Consider the following 17,515-nt stretch of genomic DNA (forward strand, 5'->3'; position numbering starts at 1 on the left):
AGAGCCTTTAATCAGGTTTCAGACCAGTCCCTCTTCTCCCCCCAGTCTATGTTAGCACATATCACAGTGATTCATAAGGAGGGCAAAGACCCGTCACAATGTTCCAGCTATAGACCCATTTCCCTGCTAAATGTGGACCTGAAGCTTTTCGCCAAATTAATGGCGAATCGATTAAAACTCTTACTCCCAAAATTAATACACTCGGACCAGGTGGGTTTCGTTCCGGGCCGCGAGGCCAGGGACAACACCACGAAGGTGCTGGATTTAATTTATTACGCATCAACTTGTAAATCCCCCTCCATTCTCCTCTCAACAGACGCAGAAAAAGCGTTTGACAGAGTGGACTGGGATTTCCTGCTGGGGGTGTTGGAGCACATGGGCATGGGCAGGGTAGGCCTCCAGAGAATTAGGGCCCTGTACTCCGGCCCCGCTGCTCGCGTTCGTATCAATGGTGAATTATCAGACCCGTTCCAGATACGCAATGGCACTCGCCAGGGGTGTCCTCTGTCACCACTTATTTTTGTGCTATGTATGGAGACCCTGGCGAGGGCCATCCGCCAGAATGTTGACATCACAGGGCTACAGGTGGGGACGAAGGAGTACAAGCTTGCCCTGTTTGCAGATGACCTTCTTGCAGTGATTTCTAATCCTTTGACCTCTATACCCAACCTTCTTAAAGAGTTCAAGCGTTTTGGCACTCTCTCCAATTTTAAAATTAATTTGTCAAAATCTACAGCAATGAATTTAACACTAGACCAGACCAGCCTCCAAGTACTACAATCTATCTCGCCCTTTGCATGGCACCCAACACAATTAAAATATCTAGGAGTAATCCTACACAGGGATGTTTCACAGATTTACCAATTAAATTTCCCCCCATTACTATCAAAACTTCAATCTGACCTCTCCAAATGGGGTGGGAAAAAAATCTCATGGATAGGGAGAATAGCGGTTATCAAAATGAATATTTTGCCCAGAATTCTTTATCTACTACAAACTCTGCCGGTCACTATCCCTCGACCATGGTTTCTCTTACTACAACGAAAGATCAGAGACTACATTTGGGCGGGACGTAAACCCCGATTTAAGCATGAGATCCTATTTAGACGAAAACATCAAGGAGGCCTTCAACTCCCCCACTTTCTATCCTACTACCATGCAGTACTCCTTACGAGGGTCATGGAGTGGAGTAGAGAACTCCACAGGAAACAATGGGTAGACATTGAACTGGCCTCTCTCCCCTCTCTTAACCAGAACTCCCCCTGGCTTTCTAAGGTCCCCCAGGTATTGCACCCACTAGCCGGCCCCATCTTTTCGTGCTGGCGCCTTTTACGCTCCCTCCCGCATCTTTCAACACACCCCTCCCCACTCTCACCGTTATTTGGGAATCCAGAGTTCCCCCCAGGGTGTCACTCCCTGTCGTTTTATCTGTGGCAGGAAAGGGGCATCCTGAGAACTAACCAACTGCTGGACTCATCTGGTATAATACCTTTTCCCGAACTGCAAAATAAATGGAATTTACCCAACAAGGAAATCTGGAGATATCTCCAAATTAAACATTATTTACAGACTTTTTGCTCTTCTGGAAAGGGTATACGAGCACTGACTCTATTTGAACAGATGTGCCTCTCCCACACATACCCTAGACACACTCTCTCTACGTTCTACAAATGGATCTTGAACCATAGATTTTCTTCCCAACCAAAATTTGCCAGGGACTGGGAGCTAGACTTGGGGGGTTTGGTGACCACAGATGATTGGGAGGGTGTTTATAAAAATACCTTCTCATTAACTACAAATGTGCTAGTCTTAGAAACTCACTACAAGGTACTTACAAGGTGGTATAGATGCCCAAATGTCCTTGCAAAAATTTATCCTGGAGTACCCAACACGTGCTGGAGATGCGGGACCGCATTAGGTACCCCACTACACATATGGTGGGAATGCTCGCTTTTGCAACCATTTTGGCGCAAGGTGGTGGAGACAGCTAGCATTATCCTTGGGGAAGACTTACCCTTATGCCCGGGTTTTTGGTTATTAAATCACACGCGTATACCTAGACACCAGCTTAAGAAATCACTACTTCGCCATATCTTGAGCGCCTCTAAGGCAGTGATTCCAGTCCACTGGAAATCAACGGTGCCCCCCACTATGAGTGAATGGACGGCCCGCTTAGATCACTATATGGCAATGGAAGACCTTATACTATCTTTGGAAATGAGAAACACTTCCTTCATAGCTACTTGGAGCCCATGGCTGGAATACAAAACCACAACACATCACAAATCCTCTCTTTAAGAGAAACCCATCCGCCATGCCTACAGCAGTTATATGATATAAATTACGGCTAAAGCTCCTTAGGATAGGAGGAGAGCCCCCCCCCCCCCTTTCCCAAACCTTGTCTCTCTACGCTTCCCTTCCTTTTACTCCTCTACATTGAGAGTAACACTACTCCTAATTCTTGTCTTTTTCTCCCTACCTCCCGCAACCCTTCTTCCCTCTCCTACTTCTACTCCTTCTCTTTTGCTTCAAGAAGTTGTAATCCACAAAATGTATTTGACCATACTCCTTTATGCCTTGTTTATATTTCTTTCTTTGGAGACGAGACGCATATGGGGATGAGGGATATCCCTCTTCACGAGTCTTTCTGTTTTACGTGGTACTGAATTTCACCAGAGGATGTTTCTCTGATGGTACTAGATGATATAGAAATGTTTTTGCAACTTCCTGTCTTCTTTTGTTTTGTTATGTTTTGTTTTTTCTTCTCTTATGATCATTTCGAAACTTCAATAAAAACTATTTGCAAAAAAAAATAATCAATTCCTCCGCGGAGACATTGACCAGCAGCAATTGCCTCCACAAAGTACACAGGGAGCTGAGATGGTGGATTCCAGTGGGGACGAATTGATAATCTGTGAGGAGGGGGATGTACACGGTGATATATCGGAGGATGATGATGAGGTGGACATCTTGCCTCTGTAGAGCCAGTTTGTGCAAGGAGAGATTAATTGCTTCTTTTTTGGGGGGGGTCCAAACCAACCCGTCATATCAGTCACAGTCGTGTGGCAGACCCTGTCACTGAAATGATGGGTTGGTTAAAGTGTGCATGTCCTGTTTTGTTTATACAACATAAGGGTGGGTGGGAGGGCCCAAGGACAATTCCATCTTGCACCTCTTTTTTCTTTTATTTTTCTTTGCGTCATGTGCTGTTTGGGGAGGGTTTTTTGGAAGGGCCATCCTGCGTGACACTGCAGTGCCACTCCTAGATGGGCCCGGTGTTTGTGTCGGCCACTAGGGTCGCTTATCTTACTCACACAGTCAGCTACCTCATTGCGCCTCTTTTTTCTTTGCGTCATGTGCTGTTTGGGGAGGGTTTTTTGGAAGGGACATCCTGCGTGACACTGCAGTGCCACTCCTAGATGGGCCCGGTGTTTGTGTCGGCCACTAGGGTCGCTTATCTTACTCACACAGTCAGCTACCTCATTGCGCCTCTTTTTTTCTTTGCGTCATGTGCTGTTTGGGGAGGGTTTTTTGGAAGGGACATCCTGCGTGACACTGCAGTGCCACTCCTAGATGGGCCCGGTGTTTGTGTCGGCCACTAGGGTCGCTTATCTTACTCACACAGCTACCTCATTGCGCCTCTTTTTTTCTTTGCGTCATGTGCTGTTTGGGGAGGGTTTTTTGGAAGGGACATCCTGCGTGACACTGCAGTGCCACTCCTAGATGGGCCCGGTGTTTGTGTCGGCCACTAGGGTCGCTTATCTTACTCACACAGCGACCTCGGTGCAAATTTTAGGACTAAAAATAATATTGTGAGGTGTGAGGTATTCAGAATAGACTGAAAATGAGTGGAAATTATGGTTTTTGAGGTTAATAATACTTTGGGATCAAAATGACCCCCAAATTCTATGATTTAAGCAGTTTTTTAGGGTTTTTTGAAAAAAACACCCAAATCCAAAACACACCCGAATCCGACAAAAAAAATTAGGTGAGGCTTTGCCAAAACGCGGTCGAACCCAAAACACGGCCGCGGAACCGAACCCAAAACCAAAACACAAAACCCGAAAAATTTCCGGCGCTCATCTCTAGTTATTTATAGAAGCCATAAGTTCTAGATAATAAAACCTCTTTAGAACTCATTCTCCTGTTTTTTCACAACTAAGTGTTCCTATAACCTGTGACTGCTGTGAGCCAGTTTTAACCCTGCATTACAGAAGGCATGGAGACCCAGCTGTATGTCTATATGATACAAGAGGTTACTGCACATTTCAAAATAAAGAAAGGTGAGTCTGGATTACTAGGAATGCAATTTGTGGCCTGAAAGTTGCCTTTAACCACAAAATTGGGATAATGCCACTAAATTCTCAAATTAACAAGGCTGCCATCTAAATCATGTAGTACTCAGTGTAGCTCATTAGCCCCAGAATTAATATTATCCTTTGGTTCCTACCCAATAAAACATGCAGTAGGCCTAGGGACTTGGGGGTCATTCAGACCTGATTACTGGGCTGTTAATTTTGTTGTCCTGCGCTCAGATAGTCGTGGCCTCCAGGGGGAGTGTATATTCGCCGTGCAGGTGTGCGCTCCTATGTGTACACCGAGCTGCTAAAATCCACTTTGTACAGTCTCTGAGCAGCCCAGGACTTACTCTTTCAGTGCGATCACAACAGGCTGGTCGGGGCCGGAGCTGACGTCAGACACCCTCCCTGAAAACACTTGGACTTGCCTGCATTTTTCCAGACACTCCCTGTAAGCGCTCAGTTGCCACCCACAAATCTTCCTGTCAACCACATTTAGCAAACGCCCGTGCGATTGGAGTTTTCCCGTCGCTGACCGGCGATGCCTTTTCTTGTTGTCCGATGCACGTGTGCATTGCGGACATATGCATACGCAGTTATGACGTGATCGCCTGCTGTGTGAAAACGCACAGCATTGATCAGATCTGAATGACCCCCTTAGATTTAACATTTCCACTGTGATCTCCCTTATATTAGTATGTATGTTAGATAAAGCAACTATACATTCAAAATCATTACAACTGAACTCAAAATTGATAAATACCCTCAAATCAAAGAAATATCAAAAATATCTTAGCACCACTTTATTCAACATTTAGTGAACCACAAATAATTGACAGAATACTAAGTAGTAACCATGGTAACCTCAACAATACAGTAATCTTTATTGTCCTCATTTATGTTTCATTCCCATAATTATTGAATGTTTAACTTTATGAGTTACAAGGGATTGGATTATTCTAGTCATAATTCCGAATCAAGTAATGATTGGACCTCTTTTTCATTTACATTCATATAACACCACTGGGGATTTTCACCATGACAATGGTGGTCATTCCGAGTTGATCGCTAGCTGCATTTGTTCGCAGCGCAACGATCAGGCTAAAAAATGGCAGTTCTGCACATGCGTATACGGCGCAATGCGCATGCGTGACATACAGGCACAACAAACGATGCAGTTTTGCAAAAGGTCTAGCGATGCATTTCAGTCGCACTGGTTGCCGCAGAGTGATTGACATGACACAGTCGCTGGGCGGGTGTGTGACATCAAATCCGGAACTGAATAGTCTGAAGTGATCGCAGGCGCTGAGTAGGTTTTGAGCTACTCTGAAACTACACAAAACATTTTTGCCGGCGCTCTGTGAAAAAAAGCATTTGCACGGCTGCTAAAAACTGCTAGCGAGCGATCAACTCGGAATGACCCCCAATGAGTAATGTTCAACAAATTAACCCTCAAGAAGTTCATTGGCCATTATTCAAAATGTTTGACCATTTAAATGAAATGTGTGACCAATATTCGGCTCAGGTTCCAGATTTAACACCACTGGCAAAATACTGTGTGCATTATGAAGCCAAACACTATACTCCACCTATTCTTAACCCTACAGCAGTCTTACAAGATCTGGCATAGTTTTATAATTTGCAATAGGTTGTGTAGTACTATACCGTAGTTCTCTTGGGTTAATAGATGCTGTATGCACCATATCTTTACAGTGGAGTGTGACTATGGGGGTTGCACACACAGAGTCCTTATTTCTAAAACCCAAATGTTGGGAGATATGCTATAACATGCATGTACAGTATTTGTAATCCACAATAGACAATAGTAATAGGATTGGTATTTAGTGCTGGTATTCCTTATTCCAGAGAAACAATAGCTTTAGTTTACAAATGATAAGGTGGAATAAACACAGTTCCAATTTCAATAGCACAATTATCTTCAACACTTCACAGTATCAATAGCTCAACCCCAAAGTGTTCTTTAATAAGTTTATGATTCTCTCTTAAAATGGCTTACACTGTTTACACTGTTAAGCTCAATCACTGATTCCCATACCTCCCAACTTTGACGTTCTATGACTTAGGATACTTCCAAAAAAGAGACTTAAATCAAGAAGGGGCAGGGTCTTGCGCCAGGGCCCTCATTTCAATCATTTTGGGGCCATGCTCAGTGCTCTCACAGCATCTGGCAAGCCCCCAAGCTCACGGCACTGTAACACAGCATCTATTCAGAGATCATCAGCTGCTTTGCTGTGCAGAGCAGCTGTGATCACAGGCTCTCCACCTGTACCCCCCCCCCCCCCCAATTCCCGGGCCCTGCGGCCTGTGGGAGGGACAGCGAGACAGTGTCCAAATAATGAGACTGCCCTGTTAAAATAGAGACAGTCAGGAGGTATGGATTCCATAGCAGTTCAAACATGGCACAAATATACCACACTGTCTGACTTAAAGGCAGGTAAGCAATGTAACAAAGCAATGAGGAAGGCAAGTCAGATGCTTGGTTGCATAGGGAGAGGAATCAGAAGCAGAAAGAAAGAAGTAATAATGCCACTGTCATCGGTATGGCCTCATACTCGATGACTGGCAGCCCGCACCAGAGCCTCATACTCGATGACCATCAGCCCGCACCAGAGCACCGATCACCGGTCCCTAGGTACTGTAGGTAAGTATGGTTTTTTTCTTTTCTTTTCATTTTTTTTTTGTCCTTCGGACACACAGACTTGATCACACTGCCGGCCCCCACACAGCTTTCTCTGCCTTAGGGCAGACCAGTGGTGAATGTGTGAGCACGTAACATGTGTGCCTTTCTTTGCAGTGCTGTACTCGGGGGGGGGGGGGGGGGGCGGGATTTTAAAAGTAAGCTAGCATTTTATAATGCCTAGACCATGTGTATAATTCATATTATATCATTAGTTATCATATAGTTAACAGACAGTAAACTGTATGTGGAAAATCACAAGAGAATGTAGAGAATGGCTTCATGCCGGACAATTTAGAACAAGGGGCTCTGGTAAATGCCCTTTCTGTACTTATTCACCATCGAATGTCAGCATTGCCTGTAACGCAGAGGTTACTATATTCACTGCAGATTATGCGTATGAACTGCTGCAAGCAAGGCTTGGATCTATAATGATGTTAATGAAAATTTCAGTCGGTGTATACTGCTGACTTACTGAGCGGTGCTGGGATTTGATCAAGAGTTGAACGTTTTATCTCAGAGTGTTTACAGCAAGTGACAATGACCTGGAGGTTGACTTTTTACCAGGAATAGAACAGCATGAACTGGTGTATATACTTTGTACTTAACTCTTTATTCATAAAAAAATGTGAATGTAATGCTACCAAAGCTGCCAAGAAATCACAAGCATTTTCCACATTGGCCATGGGGTCAGTTATGATTTACTGGCAGACGGGATGGCGGCTGTCAGTATACTGACAGTGGCACCCCATCTGCCCGGAATCCCGGCAGCAAGTCCCCTTGTGGGCTCGCTGCGCTCGCCACACTTCGGGCCCGGTGGCTTGCTCCGCTCACCACAGGTTCTATTCCCATTCGATTGGTGGCATGGACCCACCAACAGAGTGGGTATTTCGGTCGGCGGGAGGGATTTCGGCAGTCGGTATTTCACCAGCTGTCAGGATTCCGGCGTCAGTCTCCTGAACACCGGAATTCCGACAGCCGGCATTTTAAGCATGCCTGGCTAAAACCTGAGGTAAGACCACCTTACTCTCTGGTCACATTCATTCACCGATGGGCACTTGTAATGTTTCAGTGGACTTACTCTTTATGTGGATATTTTCTGTTTGCTTGTTTGTTTTTTTCTTATTAAGTGCCTGGACTATAATGGAACACAACAGTCCAGTTGAATCACACTGTGTTAAGGGTCTTGGAGGTCTTTCTGATTCAACAACACTTTATTTTACACTTGTATTTTCTTTCCTTATTTACTTCCTCCCCAATATGCTAGACAGGGGTCTCTCTATATCAGTTGGTGATGTTTGCTTAGTATCATTATAGTTTTACATTTTTCTCCCTGGAAACAGCAGGTTCTACATGGACATACAGCATGCATATGAGACTGCATATCACACCAGTAATAGTTTACCATCAATCACATGCAGGGCAGGGGCTCCGATAGTATTGTGTACAAATGTAGCCATGCTCATCTTTGCAGGGATGCAGCATGCTGCAACATGGCTTGCTGCATGTCATGCTGGGCTGTAACTATTCGCAGCCGGCGATTGCTCCCTTAATTGCCTACACTCCCGGGTAGTCCCCTGCAGCCCTGGAAGAGTGGGCAACCTTCCCGCATCCTGCCCACTTCCTAGTGAAGTGGGCAGAATGGGGTATAGAGACTTCCGATGTCCAGAGGGGTGCAGGGCTTGGTGACATGTCTCAATGAAAATGCCTCATTTTGTCCCTGCCCCTAGGCAAATTTGCACCAATAATGACAATTTTGCAGTGAGGGGCGGAGTCTAATGACACAATTAGCCCCTCCTCCTCACCTCCCACCTGCATCTCCTCTCTGGATTTCTTCTGGAGCGAAAATTCTAAGGTAGGCAAGTATCAATTTAGTCCATAGGCTTTAATGGCTAACGCCATCTGAAGACGGCATTAGCTACTGGAGTCAAGCTTCAAAATTTGGTAAATTTCACAATTTAGCAACCCCCATGAAACTGACGGGTGGGTGCTCTGAACTTTGCATGGAGCAGACTATAGATTGTTAAGTGATAATCATGCCCTCTTCCTGGGGTGGCCACATTCGCTCTAAAGTCAGGCATTTGGAACCCCCCTCTAAAAATCCTAGGTTTGCCCCTGGTTTTGCTTGTGCATAATGCACTCTATATGGGCCTTTTTCTGAGATGGGAGCAAAGAAAATAAAAAAGGAACAAGTTCGTTTGCACATGAACAAACCATGGTGCAGTGCAAGGGGTGCAAATAAATTTTATTATTATTTTTTATTTATGTATAAAAAAATTCTGCATGCAGTGTAAATACTGGCTGCTTTTGCATGTCGCCCACACATGCTGGACAGCTTTATTTTTACACCTCAATTTAAATTTGGGTTTGGACACATCCCTCCCAACTCTAAATCTTTCATCACTTATTTAATCTGCCCCACCTGCATTGTTACATGTTTTTGCCAAGGTGCAAAGGTACTTGCTTTTTAGGTTTACTCCCAACTGTTTTTTTCAATGTTACATGTTTTGTATAAAACATACATACTGTATTGTTTTGAAGCAGTTAATCACAGTAGGAGCTCAGTTTACAAAATCAGATACTATAGCTTTTAAATTTGTGAGTAATTCCGACCACCGGTATTTCATACCGAACCCCTTAAAATACTTTTAAAATCATATGTCATTCAAATATGACTGTAAACCTGATACTGTATTTGCCATCTTGTATTGTATCCATGCTTGGGATTGAACTGTGGATCAGCAGAATGCTCTGAGTGTTTGCTATTATTTGGATTCCAGGTGGAGACCGATGAACAAGTTTTGGCTGTTTTCTGTGGAAGAGAAAGTACTGACACAGAGCAGGCTCCAGGGAAGCAGGTGATTGTGTCCCCTGGGAATTTTCTGAGCCTAACCTTCAGGTCAGATTTCTCCAATGAAGAACGTTACACAGGATTTGATGCTCATTATAGTGCAGTTGGTATGTTTTCTCCTGTCTGAATTTGAAGTTGATAATCTAATAATAATTAATGATATATTATTTAGCAAGTACCTGCTAAATAAATCGGTAAATATGATTATGGTATATTTAGCAAGTTCCTATTTAGATAAAATTGTATATTTTTATCTAGTACATTATTTGATGGATAGGCATGATATAGAACTAATATTTAAATATTGTTCTATATGAAGATATACTATATTATTCATGTTTTTAGAGGCTCATAAAAGTCAATTGTATGTAAATCAAGAGAATTATACCGCCTGTTTAGTTAACTGTGTCCACCAGAGCCGTACAGGTTGGCACTGTAAACTGTAGGCAAATCAAGAGATTTATACCTCCTGTTCAGTTAACTATGTCCACCAAGCCATAACTACTGTTTGGCCTGGATGACACTTGCCAAGTGCAGTGGACGCTGACCAGACACCCACATAACACCCAAAGCAGGGAAAGACTTTCCACAATTTGCACCAGTCTTGCCTTTTGCTCTGTATACTCCTGACTCGAATCCATTTCAAGGTCGTAGCTACGATAGGTGCAGGCAGTGCAGCTGCTATGGGGCCCACCTTCCCCGTCACAGTTACATGTGTTATATACATTTCTCGCCATTGCGTGGTACGTAGGGGTCCTTTCAAACTTTTTCCTTGGTGCCTGCAATATATAGGTATGCCCCTGGACCTGCTCATTGTAGTTTGATATAAAATGAACTGGAGGGCATTTTAATGTTATATAATATGAACCGGGGCACTGTAATGAGGCACAATATGAACGGGGAGCACTATATATCATAATGGGAATTGGGGGTACTGTGCGGCATAATGTGCACTGGCAGCTCTGAAATGTGACATAGGGTGAACTTAAGCACTACTGCGATTCATAAAAGAAACTAGGGCACTACTATGGGGCATAACATTAAATAAGGCTCTACTATGGTTCAGAAAATGAACTAGGGCACTATTATAGGGCATAAAATGAACAACTGCTGCAGAGAAGTGTCTCGTTAGAAGCATTGGGATGGGGGGCCCCTTCAAAATGTTGCTATGGGGCCCACAAAGTTCTGGCTACGCCCCTGATCACTTTCATAAAGCCTCCATAATGTTCTGGCAAAAAAGGACAGCACACATTATGCACCGCAGGATGTTTTAGCTAGTCACGTTTTATACTTTTCCATGGGAGCCCAGATCCCCTGGTATAGTACTGTAGTCCACCACATGTCAAACATGGTTAGAAGGTCTATCATCATAGAGATTATTGATCATACTCATAAATGCCTCCAATGGGCGGAATTAAAATGTTTCCCCCGCTATCGTGCCCACTGGCAGTTATTAAAATGTTTCTGCCGACGGGCGCGATATCATCATTTCAGCTCGCTACACCCGGAGGTGGCGAGCTGAAATGCACAAAAAGTGACCCATTTTGTAACCCAAATGTGACTTTTCGTGTCACTCCAAATAGTTTCTTTTGGTTTAGCCACTTTACGTGCCTAAACCCAGCTGCTATGGGCGCAATATGAGCAAAAACGGGGGACAACTGAATATCGCCCTGCAATCTCCCGTCACTTTAGATGGGAGATCAGGCGCAATATAATAATTGAATATTGCCCATTAAATTCAATAAAATGATATAGGGGGTAATTCTGAGTTGATCGCAGCAGGATTTTTTTTAGCAGTTGGGCAAAACCATGTGCACTGCAGGGGAGGCAGATATAACATGTGCAGAGAGAGTTAGATTTGGGTGTGGTGTGTTCAATCTGCAATCTAAATTGCAGTGTAAAAATAAAGCAGCCAGTATTTACCCTGCACAGAAACAAAATAACCATACTTGCCTACCTGACCCTCTCCATGAGGGAGAAAATGCTCTGTTCCTGGACTTTCCTGGTAATGTATGATTGCCATCACCTGTGGTGAAACACCTTTCTTATCAATTAACTAGCTCACCACAGGTGATGGCAATCATACATTACCAGGAAAGTCCAGGAACAGAGCATTTTCTCCCTCATGGAGAGGGTCAGGTAGGCAAGTATGAAAATAACCCACCCAAATCTAACTCTCTCTGCACATGTTATATCTGCCTCCCCTGCAGTGCACATGGTTTTGCCCAACTGCTAAAAAAAATCCTGCTGCTATCAACTCAGAATTACCACCATAGTGTTTAAAATGGCTAAAGAAGATATTTCTTAAGAATGATATCAATTACCTCCATAAGGACAAGCATTCTGTGTCCTATGTGCTGTTGACAATTCTTGTGCCTGTTTTCCAGCTACCTTATTTCTGATTTTAAAATTTATTTAGTTGGGGGTGAGGTAACAATTGATAGGACATGTTTTAAATGACATCTTTCCAAATTTTGCAATTGAGAAATACTAGATAGATTTTCATGGTAATTGAATTCTGACCATGTTTTCTCTACTTCACTGGTAGCCTAACGTTGCCAGCCAAGTGCCACTGTAAAAGGCACATGTGCAGCCAGTGGGCACACCGCCACACGCATGCTCCTCTCTGGCTTTGCTGAGTCCACAATTGCTATGAATAAGTGATGCCATCTAATTGTGCAGACAGCGCATAGCAGGCTCTGGACTCGTGGTAAACTGTGGATAATCAGGGACTGCAAGAAAAATCAGTTATAACCCCTTTGTCCAGGATAAAAACCCATATTCTTATCATAAATACGCTTTAACCTATTTCTACAATCTGTTTATAGCACAGAATTGCACACAAACATAAATAAAAAGACCCCTAGTATAGCAATTTATACAGTATTTAATGGGAATATCACTGTTATTTTATTTTACATGAAAAGTAACGTATAGGCCATGTGATGCCTTTTGTCAGGTGTATGTCTATTCTGAATTATGGGATGAAGTCAATTTACCTCCAATCAAAATCCCGACGGTAGAAATCCCAACAGCAATTGACCGACAGTCAAAATCCCGACAAGGTCAAAATCCCAACATGGACAAAATGCCGACATTTAAAATGCCGACAAGGTCAAAATACCGACATGTAAAATGCCGACAAGTCAAAATGCCGACATGAGTTTTTCACGATTTTTTTATTGAAACCGACTTGTTCATACTTTACCATCCCAGTGGACCTGAAGGGGGAATATGATAGTGTGGCGAGCGCAGCGAAGCACTGTGCCCGAGCGGAGCCATGCGAGGGGACTTGGTTGGTACACCTATATGGTGTCCATGTCAACCTATGTCGACATACACACACACAAAACAATGAAAACAGCATGTCGGTATTTTGACCTGTCGGCATTTTACATGTCGGTATATTGACCTTGTCGGTATTTTGTCCATGTCGGGATTTTGACCTTATCAGGATTTTGACCATCGGTCAATTGCTGTTGGGATTTCAACCGTCGGGATTTTGATTAGAGGTATTTCATACCGATCCCCTGAATCAGGGTCGGACTGGTCCACAGGGATACAGGGGAAACCACCGGTGGGCCCCACCCACTGCCTGAGTGCCCACTCCTTCCTCTAGGGATCAGGCTCCAGACTGTGCACTTGTATTATACATGGTAGATATGTTGCATTACACTGTACAAGACTATTGTGTATTTCAAGCCTCTGTGGAGGCTGGCGACACCCCCTTTGTAGGCTGGCCACACCCCTAAGTATGGGCCCCTATCACTGCATTTCCCCAGTGGGCCCTACATACCCCAGTCCGACACTGCCCTGAATTATAATATTTTGATTAGTTGTTAATCTTTCCCCAGATGTAGATGAATGTGCAGAGCGAAGTGATGAAGACATGGTGTGCGACCATCACTGCCACAATTATATTGGGGGATTCTATTGCTCCTGCAGATTTGGCTATCTTCTTCACTCAGATAACAGGACTTGCAAAGGTGCTTCATAATATCATTTATATGTTGTATTAGAGTGTATGCTGCATTGTTGTCTGTCTCCTTTGTATTTGCTTTATAAGAATAAGAGAAAGTGAAGCAAGGCATGCAAATGAAAATCATTATTGTTCAGAGGTCTGTCTCTGCACCAGGTCGTCATGTTAGAGGGCAGGTGCTTCTCTGACTCTTTCATGGGCTTGCTCTACACCAATGGACTGTTGATTGATGGATTTAGGGGGTTATTCAGAGTTGTTAGCAAACAAAAAAAGCAATTGACAAAACCATGGCCCTCATTCCGAGTTGTTCGCTCCCTAGCTGCTTTTAGCAGCATTGCACACTCTAAGCCGCCGCCTACTGGGAGTGAATCTTAGCTTAGCAGAATTGCGAATGAAAGATTCTCAAAATTGCGAATAGAAATTTCTTAGCAGTTTCTGAGTAGCTCGACACTTACTCTGCCACTGCGATCAGTTCAGTCAGTTTCGTTCCTGGTTTGACGTCACAAACACACCCAGCGTTCGCCCAGACACTCCCCCGTTTCTCCAGCCACTCCCGCGTTTTTCCCAGAAACGGCAGCGTTTTTTCACACACTCCCATAAAACGGCCAGTTTCTGCCCAGAAACACCCACTTCCTGTCAATCACACTCCGATCACCAGAACGAAGAAAAAACCTTGTAATGCCGTGAGTAAAATACCAAACTTCTTAGCAAATTTGCTTGGCGCAGCCGCAGTGCGAACATTGCACATGCGCAGTTTGCGGAAAATCGCTGCGATGCGATGAAAAATAAAGAGCGAACAACTCGGAATGAGGGCCCATGTGCACTGCAGGGGGGGGGGAGATATAACATGTGCAGGGAGAGTTAGATTTGGGTGTAGTGTCAAACTGAACTCTAAACTGCAGTGTAAAATTGAAGCAGCTACTATTTACCCTGCACAGAAACAATATAACCCACCCAAATCTAATCCTCTCTGCACATGTTACATCTGCCCCACCTGCAGTGCAACAGGGGTTTACTCAATTGCTAACTTTTTTGGTTTGCTAACAACTTTGAATAACCCCCTTAATCACAATGTCAGTCACATTAGTTCAAATGACTGTATTCTTAGCTCTTTGACCTGTATCAGTTAAGTTCCCATTAGAACAATGGTGGTCATTCCGAGTTGTTCGCTCGTTATTTTTTTCTCGCAACGGAGCGATTAGTCGCTAATGCGCATGCACAATGTCCGCAGTGCGACTGCGCCAAGTAAATTTGCTATGCAGTTAGGTATTTTACTCACGGAATTACGAGATTTTTTTCTTCGTTCTGGTGATCGTAATGTGATTGACAGGAAGTGGGTGTTTCTGGGCGGAAACTGGACGTTTTATGGGTGTGTGCGAAAAAACGCTACCGTTTCTGGGAAAAACGCGGGAGTGGCTGGAGAAATGGAGGAGTGTCTGGCCAAACGCTGGGTGTGTTTGTGACGTTAAACCAGGAACGAAACTGACTGAACTGATCGCAGATGCCGAGTAAGTCTCGAGCTACTCAGAAACTGCTAAGAAGTGTCTATTCGCAATTCTGCTAATCTTTCCTTCGCAATTTTGATAAGCTAAGATTCACTCCCAGTAGGCGGCGGCTTAGCGTGTGCAAAGCTGCTAAAAGCAGCTTGCGAGCGAACAACTCGGAATGACCCCCATATTCCAAAGATGCTGGATGGCTTCTGTATTTGTAATAGAGTGGGGTTTAGTGGTAAATTAACAATGATGCTTTATTGAAAAAAAAAAGTTATACCTCATCATAGTCTGTATTTATCATCAAAATTACATAAAGTCTTCATAGCTATTGACATGCATGATAAATATTCTGAGTGTTGTATGAAAATATTCTCTAATTCCTCACATAGCCATTAAATACTAATAAAGCAATTTTGTATCACTGTTTGTATGCAGTGTTTTGTATCACAATATTGTATTCAATGTTTGACTACAGTGGAGTGCAGTGATAACCTGTATACACAGAGAAGTGGGATCATTTCCAGTGCAGATTATCCTAGGCCATATCCAAAGAGCTCCGACTGTCTGTACAGAATTGAGCTGGAGGAAGGATTTGTGGTCAATCTTCAGTTTGATGACAGCTTTGACATTGAAGATCACCCGGAAACGTCATGTCCATATGATTTCTTGAAGGTACAATATCAGTTGCATTTGTCTCCATACTTCAAAGGGATTAACCACTTAACGTGTGGTTGTACGGGTTGTTCCCGCAGGCGGCTAGACTTTTGCAATGTTTGCACAATATTTACGACTGTCATAGGAGTCTTGTGATGCAATTTTATATACAGATGTAGCCACGCTTATCGTGGCTACATCTAGGCATGTATGTGCCTCGTTTGCTGTGACCGCATGCATGTCTAAGATGCGCTTGTTTCTTAGACATGCACGCGCACCATTCACTATGAATGGGATGGTAAAAGACACAGCTCAGCGTGGTTAGACGTGAGCGCACCTAGCCACGCTGGGAGTGCACGTAGCTGGCAGATGTACATCTGTACCTAGAGCTATACACTGTACCGAGAGCCTTGCCAGTTATTTTTTACTTTTAGTCTTTCTGTTTTGTTACAATTTGAAAAAGTTTTTGGTGTCTGTATAATAAATGTATGATTATAAGTAATTAGAGCTTTTTTTTTTCTTGGGTAATATACCCTTGATTGTTTTATTACTAGGAGCTTTGGAACTACCAATTTTTTCTGTACTCATGACCATTGTTGCCCTCTAGGGTGTTGCTGGACCCCTAGGTTAGCAGCCGCTCCACTGTGTGACATAACCACTGCAGAGTGGGCGCCTTTTTTTGTCTAATCGTGTCAATATTTTATCAGTATTGACATGATGAATGCCAATGTGGTCAATGTTGACTTTATGACCATGTCAACATTCTCATGTCGCCATTATGCATGTCAGCATAATAAATGTCATAAAAATATACTACCAAATATATCCCATATGTTCTACACTCTTTTATAATAATAACATTGCGCCAACTAATACACACAGAAAACACATTTTTCTTTTATAGAAGTGGAAACATGACCGTCCCACAATGTATCAGCTGGGTACAAAATATTGCAGTGCTGGCTGCGGTTGGTGCCGACAGGAGGGAATAGTCCTGTCCTAACAGACAGAGAGAGCTGTGAGAGGAGGGGGCAGGGCATTCTTGCAGCGCAACAGGAGATTATATAATAGATAGGTTTTTTTTATATGATTGTTATCTCTATTGTATTTTGTTGTGTATGGCCAGATCAAAGCTGGAAGTAGAGAATTTGGACCAATATGTGGAGAGAAATCACCAGGAAGAATAGAGACTGGAAGCAACAATGTTCAGATTCTTTTCCATAGTGACAATTCTGGGGAGAATGGAGGATGGAGGCTGTCTTATACAGTCACAGGTAACCCATTTAGTATTATTACTATTATAGATGGTGAGATTTCTCACTACATGTGCCAATATTAGGGACTCTTCCAGGACCCCTGCAACTCTGGTCCAGGAGGCCCATACTCTCCACTTTTGGCCACAAGATAGATGCATTCATAGAGGACACAGAGGGTTCATGGAAACAAACAGTGATTAGATACTGTAGGTAGAATTATGACCAGGATATGATAGTGTCCTGCAGATTTAGGGAATTAAGCATTTGAGAAGAGAGTGGCCAATAT

The 17,515-nt window shown here is 43.4% G+C and overlaps 1 protein-coding gene across 3 annotated transcripts in view; it reads left to right on the forward strand.

Annotated features, from left to right (window-relative positions):
• MASP1 (MBL associated serine protease 1) overlaps nt 1-17,515 on the forward strand; it is a 345,593-nt gene that overhangs the window by 63,745 nt on the left and 264,333 nt on the right. For all 3 annotated transcript variants that reach the window (XM_063916501.1, XM_063916503.1, XM_063916502.1), the window contains exons 3-6: nt 9,777-9,954; nt 13,702-13,833; nt 15,795-15,991; nt 17,100-17,247. In XM_063916501.1, coding sequence (XP_063772571.1) covers nt 9,777-9,954; nt 13,702-13,833; nt 15,795-15,991; nt 17,100-17,247 — 655 coding nt within the window. The remainder of the gene's footprint in view (nt 1-9,776; nt 9,955-13,701; nt 13,834-15,794; nt 15,992-17,099; nt 17,248-17,515) is intronic.

The sequence above is a fragment of the Pseudophryne corroboree genome, chromosome 4, assembly GCF_028390025.1.
Source record: "Pseudophryne corroboree isolate aPseCor3 chromosome 4, aPseCor3.hap2, whole genome shotgun sequence".
In the NCBI taxonomy this organism is placed as follows: Eukaryota; Metazoa; Chordata; class Amphibia; order Anura; family Myobatrachidae; genus Pseudophryne; species Pseudophryne corroboree.